At 41.6% G+C, this 8,839-nt stretch overlaps 1 protein-coding gene across 1 annotated transcript; it reads left to right on the forward strand.

The window, feature by feature from the left end:
* Positions 1-6,452: 6,452 nt before the first annotated feature.
* On the forward strand, positions 6,453-8,239 carry CCL20 (C-C motif chemokine ligand 20; the record flags this gene model as incomplete). Its single annotated transcript, XM_080349611.1, is given in 5 exon segments — positions 6,453-6,513; positions 6,516-6,701; positions 6,950-7,064; positions 7,836-7,913; positions 8,212-8,239. Coding segments are annotated over 5 exon segments (468 nt in total).
* Between the last annotated feature and the right edge of the window lie 600 nt (positions 8,240-8,839).

Consider the following 8,839-nt stretch of genomic DNA (forward strand, 5'->3'; position numbering starts at 1 on the left):
CGAAAGACTTTAAATCATTGCAACAGCACAGGTGAAGTCCTGCTGGAAGAACATTTGTCACGTTTTGACAAATGCACATAACTAGCTGGATGCTTCACTGCTTCATTTAATGCTAAATCTCTAACAACGTTTGAGAGAGACTTAAAATAAATGCATCATGCTGATAGTGTTTTCTTGAAGGTAAGAATTCTTCTACTCAAAATGCCCTGGATTCTTCTAATACATTGATTTCTTGCCAGCTCAGAAGAGTTTGGATAATAGAGTCACCAAATGCTTCCAGGTTTTTTTTGCCTGTGTTTGTTTTTGATGTTTTCCCCCCTCCCTGCTCTGGCTCCCAGTGTGCTGGGGTTTGTCCTTTCATTAAGAAAAATGTGGGGTTTTTTTGTTGTCCAAGATTTTCTCCATGTGCCTTCATCTACGTGTTAGTCCTTCCAAAGGCAGCAGTTACAGTGTATGTGTTGGATCCTGAAACTCTGACCCTGATTCCCAGGTCCCTCAGTGTGTAAAAGCACGGAGAGAAAAAGGACAGTTATCTGATCTGAGGAAGGCTAAGTCTAGTTACTTAAGGTGTAGATTGTCTTGTAAAACACAGTTTGTTTTGTTTCAGCAGATTTCTGTCAATCCCAGATTGCTTGACCTAAAACATCCTGAGTTTGAGCAGCTTTTCTGGCTCTGGTTCTTGCAGAACAAGCCCTTGTTGTTGACAGGAGTCCCTGAAGCTTGTGAAGAGTCTTGTGTGGTTTGGAACAGCACTTAGAAGTCCCAGCTGTGGCTGGCTGGAGCTGTCAAGTGGGCAGACTGGAGTTGTCTGGGACAGCAATAAGGTGAGAAAGATGTTGGAAATGAGGACAAGCAAGATATGCTTGAAGCAACCAAGAGGAACCCTGTGGAAACAGGAAAAAGGACCCTTCCTTAATGGAAGCTAGGGCAAGACTGCCCTGGGTAGGGGCCCTAAATGCCTCTTGTAGAAATCAAGAGGTAAGAAATAAGGTTCAGAAAAGGAGTTTTAAGGGTACAGTCTAGGGGTGTCAAACTCATTTTCACTGGGGGCCACATCAGCCTCGCGGTTGCCTTCAAAGGACCAAATGTAATTTTAGGACCGTATAAATGTAACTACTCCTACATTTCCATGGTGAAAATGAGCTTGGCACCCCTGGTATAGGAGGATAAGAAAGGCAGTATATACTCAGCTGTGTTAGGTAAAAAAGCCTGTAAGAGTTGGGACGGAAGGGCCCCAGGCTGTGGTTTCCCTGGAAAAAGAGCAGGACTCTTGGACAGAAGGAAGTCCGAGCTGGTTGGAGCAATCGTGGTTTAAATCTCCCTACAGGAAAGTCCCTATAATGCAATAGCATAGCGCAACTGTGTAGTGATGAAAAACTACAGCGGTTGCAGCACTGGCCTTGAGCACGTCTGTGCCCATGGCTACTCTGCCGCTGTTTGTGACACAGCCGCTCGATAGTGCTAACTAATACCTATTAAAACCAAATTTGTTTGGTTTCTGTTTGGATATTGTTCAGCTAATATTCCAGTAGTACATGACAAAATGCCAGCTCTGTTAATCATGTACTAAGTAGTCCAGGGTGACAGAGCTATACATGTCCAAGTGGGATGTAGTAAAACCTTCAGTCAATGAGTTCTCCTGGTCAACTTAAAACTTTATCACTTTGTGTCACTTAATTCTTCTTTCTTCTCTTTTTCTTTTAGGTTCTGTTTTGTTTTAGGCTAACTTGAGGAAGCAAATATAGTACACAAGAAAAAAGCAGCTTCACGTTTTCTAAATTATTCTCTACTAATTTTTAGACAAAACTATTCACCATGTTTCAATTGAATTAATGAATAGTTTCATCCCACCTAAAACTGCATTTCTAATGTAATTTTTAAGTGCCAGATTTTTTTTACCCCACCTCTATTCATGTCTAGTATTTGTTAAAATCTGGAAAATGTCACATATCTCTTTCGTAATCACCAAGGTCTAGTATATTTTTCTCCTCTTTCTGAGTTAAATACTTTTTAAGTGCAAACCCTCATTTGTTAGTACTGGAAGGCTGCTTGATGTTCAGGATGTAGATTTTTACCCCAGCCATTCTTCTCTCCCAGGTCCTCTTTGGGGTCTGTAAATCTCTGGGAAACTATCAGCCACACCACAGCAGCGCAGAAGCACTGACCAATGTGTGTAGAGCTGGTAAAGTCAGGGCTACAGAAAACCAGAAGCTTCAGGCTTAGTTTCATGGGGTTTGTACAATGACTCTAGTACTAAAAAGTTGCTGATTATTTGGGTTTTTTTTTGGTGAAGATTCCAGGATGTTAGAGCGTAGTAAATCACAGTGCTTATTTTTGTAAACAGGTTCCTTTTTGTCTGCAAATGACACTTGGTGGTCTCAGTCCCTGGCAGGAGATGGGTATTGTTTCCTCTCAAGTAATTCCTTCCCTTCTTCCCCAGTTTTGTAGAAGTTATGCAGAAAATTGGCACTTCTTGGCTTTGCTAATATCAGAAACTTATTAGTCTAAATGGTTTTATTTTTTTGTGTTTATCGTGCCTAAAGGCACATAACAACTTAGATTGGAAGGGCAACAGAGCTCTAATAAAGCAAATTTAATGTAACTTAGAGCTCAGCTTGGTACCCAGCTTTTAATTGCTTATTCTTTTGACTATTTTTTAAATTTTTCTTTCCAACCATAGGCTTTTGCCTTCAACTTCAAGAGGTCAATTTCTGTGAAAAGGTGGTTGACCACCACAAAGGGCTATAGACAGAGCAGGGTTAATTTTGAAAGAGAGAAATCTGCCCTCAGAATACCGGATATTCAGCTCCTGTATGTACGTCGCAGCAAGCAACCAGCAGTGCTAGGATGGATGCTGCGACGTTTACTCACAGCAGATGCGCTGGTCTCCTCATAACTTGCACTCTTGATAAATCAGATTTCTCCCAGCAGGCATATAATTTATCCAAAATTGCATCAAAACAATGTCATTCCATAGTGTTTCTAGATCTGTTACTTAGGAAGTGCAACCTATCATTAGTTAAAATTGGTTTCTTCCTTCTGATAAGTATTACTGTCAGTCATGCGAGTGAGTATCACAGCCTCTAAAGCTCTTGGAAATATTGAGCAAGTTACCTGTGGAACTTTTGTGCTTGCGACTTATTATGTGTTTCATCATCAGCGATTATGCAATGATGCATTTGGCATATTCCTTTGAACTAGTACCTTCTGCCCTTTGCTTTGTCAAAGGTGTCCTAAATCATTGGAAATTACAGAAGGGAATTTCCAATTTGATTCTGTTCTTCCTTGTTGACCGGTTGTATTGCTATAATGTATTATTTTCAGTAGTGTGGGTCAGGGCAGTAATATGTAATAAAACAACATATATTTGCAAGGATGAATATAAATGGAAATTTGGGTAAACTGCTGCCAGTCAATTATAAATTGTCAGTGTCTGAGGGAGGTTTGCGAGGGGATCTGAGGAAGGCAACCGAAGGCAGGGGAGTTGAGAATATTACAGCAAAGTCCAAAAGAGACAAATAAGTTAGGAAACTAAAAGAAAAGAGAATTAGACATGACAAAACCAGAAAAAATAATGTGGGTTTGACTGTAGCTTGGGAAGGAACGCAAGTAAATGATCATGCTCAAGGAAGGGCCACATCCAGCTGAGGTTTGCATATTTCCAAGGGTATTAAAACTGGGCTTTCACATCCTCTCCTCAGCAACCTGTCCCAGTGCTTCACTCCTCTCACTATGAAGAGAGTTTTTCACTATGTCTGATGAGAATTTCCCTTTTTAGAACTTGTGTCTGCTGTCTCTTGTGCTTCGGCTGTGCCCCTCTGAGGTGAGTCTGGGCACAGCCCTCCCCACACAGCCGTGCAGGCCCCAGGACGGGGAAATAATGGCCTCCCTCAGCCTGGCGGCTGCCCCGGACCCTCCATGTGCAGCCTCCTAATTGCATCAGTATTAGGACACTAAACACCATGTATTGGCCCAGCAATGATCACCCACAACTGGCTGGTGACCACCTTGAAGCCTGGTGGGCCAGACTTCCACCCATGCTGCAGTCCCCTGGCCAGTCCATACGGCCCTGTGAGGTCATGCAGGCACTAAGGGAAACCACGATGAAAGTCTCACTGCAGCCGGGTGGACAACAGTCACCATCCCCCCGTCTGCAGGGAGTAATCGCTTCCCTTGAGAACATAAGCACCTCTGTGTGTTTCTTTTTGCCTTCTCTTTGCATGATGGACTTGTAAATATAAAGACTGATAAGATATGACTATGAGTCATATTAGGATCTAGCAGGTAACGTTCTTCAGCCGATTGCATTAGACCCATTTAATTTTTTTTTTTTTAATTACTTTGTGCAAATAAACTGAAAGTCCTTTGAACACACTAAGTAGAAATAAAAGGACAGCGCTCCTGAAATTGAGGCCCTCCTGATGGCTTTTGTTTGAAATCTTAAACAAATTTTCTAAATCAAACAAGCCATGAGATAAAACTAGTATTGTGAGCAAGACTCCTGCTGTGACACAAGGCGCAACACCAGCCATGGCCTGTCATGGGAACCGGAGGTTCAATGAAAACTGCCTGAAGACAGAAGTATGGGCTGAGCGCTCACTGGCTCATGTCATTGCTCTAATATCCAAATTGCTTGTGCCTAATTAGGAGCAGGTAGTGGTGTCAAAGCTGAGGTGAGAAGATTCTGTTCAAAAAGGACTGAATGGAGAAGAAATAGAGCTGTAGAGTCAAAAGGGAGACTTGAGATGCAAGGCCACCTCCATCTACATAACAGTATCAGGAATCACATATTAAGCTGTAATTGCCTTTTTAGAAGGCTCTGTTAGCAATTTTTAAAATTGTGCTTTTGATCCTCTTTGATGATAGACCACAGATGGGAAGATAAGGTTGTTATCTTGGCAGTCTTAAAAAGTTCTGTTTCCAAAGTAGCTGAAGGCTTTCCTAGTACCAACACTAGAGTGGAATGCGAGGGTGGAAGTGGGAGAATGCAGGTTGATAACCCAATGCCTAATTTTCATATCTTGTTAAAGGCCGTTGCTTGATAGGCTGGATGGTGTGAACTCTTGCTTATATCCCAGGTGCTGATGGGGAAGATAGAGTATTGTTTATTGTCAACCTGATGCTTCTTGATACCTGTCAATCTAGAAATAGTTACAAGTGATTCATGGTTAAACTACTCCTATCTTTATGCAAAGGAAAAAGCTATCAACGCCAACTTCCATCATTTCAGGTGTTATTCTAGTTAGCTATTTTGTAGCATTGCCTAATGCTGACAGATAGTCCTTGAAACAGTTCAGAGAGAGCTGTATACTGAAAGCATTTATCTTTATGTATTTTTCATTTCACTATGTATTTTGTGTATTTCATCATCTCACTATGATCTGTAAAGCAGTTACAAAAAGCAGTGTACCTCAGGATATGGGATCTTCTGTGAAGAACAGGAGGCGTGTAATTATGAACTGACCATAACTGTGTCCCCGAGTTCTACCTTAAGAGAAGCTACTTAAAGCTCAGGTTACTCGACAACCACCTGGAGCTGGTAGTAGCTCCTGTGTACACCAGCTGAGTGGGAACTGGCCTGCAGCCATCCATTCATTTCACCCAGGTCACTAAACCTTCAGTAGCAGCCCAAAGAGTGCACTTGCAGAGATGAGAGAACCTCTCTCTGGGGGTTTCTCCTGAGCCACATGAGGCAGTTTTAAGATGGTGTTTGTTTTAGTTGAATATTAGGAGTGGCAATACTTGGGTACAGTCTGGCATGGGAAAGTAACAAGATAAAGCGCTATCACTTAAAAAGCAGCATTGATGCATTCTGGGCAGTACAGATTCAGTAGAAAATACAGACCTCATTTCAAAGTGCTTTTAAGCTAACTCTGGTTCAGATGAAATAGTTCAGATGTGTGGTGAACTGTCAGAAAGTGATGGCAGTAAATGTGTATGGTAAAAGAAACTCTAAAGAAAGACATTTCCATGAATACTCAATATCGCCTACATAGCCCCACCAATACTGCAATGTATTGCTCAGAAAGTGGTAATCTGGAGAGCCTGATGTTACTATGTTGGCCAAACAGTAAATGTTAATGCAGTGCTTTGGTAGCATTGCAGATAGTTACCCAGCTCCTGTGAGCTTGCCAAACTGAAATGAATCTGGCTGGGTGAGGCAACTCTCTCTTGGCCCCCAAATTTGGTTTATTAAACTAGAGCACAGTAGATAAGCAGTTTCTATGGGTAATGTTGAGAAATGCCTACATTTGACTTTCCTCATTTCACAACCCACACTCCTACCCCTAAAAATACACATGCTTCACCCACAGAACCATTACCTCACAACCTTTTGTTTCCTTTTCTTTTTGGCTGAATATTCTAACCTACATAAAAAAAAAAAAAAAGTCCCCAGCACGTTATCTCCGCTCAAAGCACCAGGAAGGTGTGCTGAGGACGAATTGGGCATAATGGAATTTGCCGTGGGGAAACCCGCTGATGACAGTGGAACCCGCCCGCGCGTGAATTCCCGCGGCTCCCGCCACCCCTTTATAAGCAGGTGGAGGTGCGGCAGGACCAGCAGGACGAGCAGGCAGGACAAGCACTCACTGGAGCACGGTCACTGCGAGGAGTGGAAATGTCTGCCTGCAGCAGCAAGAGCTTGGTCCTGGTTTCCCTCTTGGGGCTCCTGATGCTGCTCCTGTGTGGCCTCTCCAAAGGTGGGTGAGCTGGGGCGTCCGGCCCCTGGGAGCTGCTTGGCAGCCACTGCGGGTGTGCGCACTCGCTGATGGCGCCAGGACAAGGGCGAGGCGAACGGGAAGTGTTTCAGCAAAAAACACTGCCTAATTCTCCTCTTTTGCCGATGGGGAGCTGGATAGTTAGGGGGCTGAAAAGCGAGTACCCCGGGCAGCCCGACAGTGTGGTCCAAACGGGTTTTATTTACTTTGTCGTTTTCCTTTAATTCCAGCGCAAAGCAACCAGGATTGCTGCCTGTCTTACACCAGAGTGCGTCTGCCTCGGTGGGCCCTCAAGGGTTATACTGAACAGCTCTCCAGCGAAGTCTGTGATATCAATGCAATCATGTAAGTTACTTTTTAGAAGATCCTCTGTTTTTTCTGACATGTGTTAACCTTGGGATGTCTGTTTGAGCAGAAACAGTGATTTGAATATTATAAGCATGATTTTTTTATTACTTTTTCAAAACATTATATTAACTGAATAAATTGTGTAGAATACCTGTAAACAAAATACACAACCTCTACTTGATAGGGACTACTAACTCATAGAACAGCTGTACAGTGTAAATAATAATCATGACTGTTTAGGAATCAGCTGTTCAATCAAAGCCATACTTCGTCTCCAGCTGAGGGCCACTCTTGCCAACACAGAGTGTTCCCTTGCCAAAAACTGTTGAGCGACAAGATTTTTCTTAGTTTACAGAGATCAGATTTTTATTTTTCCCCACAAGGTTTTAGCCCTCATAAATGCTGATCTGTGACCTTAGCTGGACAACAACTATTCTCCTTAATATCACAAATTATTTCTGGCATCCACCAAAGTTCTTTGTCTCAACAGTTCCAATAAGTTGAACACAACTTTATGGTGCCAAAAATTATCCCTGAGACTGAAGCAGCTGTTACATTTAAATTTCATTAGGTGTTTCTCTTTGTTCACATAGTATTGGAGTGGTTGTGGAGCATCTCATATCTAAGTGGCATTTACAAAGCAGTTGCTTATTGTTTATTATATACAGTAACTATGATACATATTTTTGACCAAATACATCTTCACAGTGTTTACTAGCAGGGATTTCTAATGATTTACTGATCTCTTTATCATTATTTCTTTTCTAGTTTCCACACCTACAGTGGGCTGAAAGCCTGTGTAAATCCTAAAGAAGGCTGGGTGAAGAAGCATCTTCTTTTCCTGAGGTAGGAAAATAAGAATTTAAATACTACTAGGCTGATGAAAATGGAACATGTATGAAAGCGTGTTTCTCACACCTCCTAAATGCCACTTTGGATGGCAATGGTGTGAACACATTTGTCTTTCTATCTCCTGTCAGACATAGCTACTTCTTTTTAGACTCTTATTGGGACAGTCATGTCTCATGTCCCATTTTCAACCTGAGATATTCTCTCAGGAGGTGCTAAATCTTGGAAAGAGAAACCTGTAATTGATCTGTGGCTGAGGTCATTATTTATGTGTATTCTCTTGCTCTTTCAACAGCCACAAGCTCAAGAAGATGTCAGCGTGATATGGTTTCCAGCAGGGAACTAAACACAAATGTGACTGAAGAACTACTAGGTTCAACCTTTTGGTTGTGATTGTCGTGTTGTACACTGTTGTGTGCTTACTCACTGCTATCTCTGGCTTCTTTGGAACCGTGGAACTTCTTGAGTTGATTCATATTGCATCGCTGTTTTGCTTGAATTAAGCATTTGGTTAAAGTTTCTATTTTTACTAATATGCATATGTTACTAATATGACAAGATTGCTATTTAGTAAGGTCTAGCTTAGGCTGTTGTACAGAGTATTAATTTTATTAAGTTTAATGCATGTTATTTTTGTTTTGTTCATCATGCGTAAAGTGGGTTATTTATTCTGTATATTTTGTTAATACTTTGGCGCTGTCTTGTGCCAAAATGTTTCCTTTTAACTGTTGTTGGCGTTATAATACTTCTTGAACTATTGCTAAACAAAGTGCTTTTGGAAAAAAAAGAAAATTGGAGTTTTAAAAAAATAAATGTTAAAATTTCCACTCTCTGTGTGATATATTTATTTTTTTAATCGAGAAAGGTGACTTCCCCTTGAAATGAATTCCTTTGTCTATAAGCCTCCAACTGAAACAATTACT

The sequence above is a fragment of the Nesoenas mayeri genome (assembly GCF_963082525.1).
Source record: "Nesoenas mayeri genome assembly, chromosome: 9".
Taxonomy (NCBI): Eukaryota; Metazoa; Chordata; class Aves; order Columbiformes; family Columbidae; genus Nesoenas; species Nesoenas mayeri.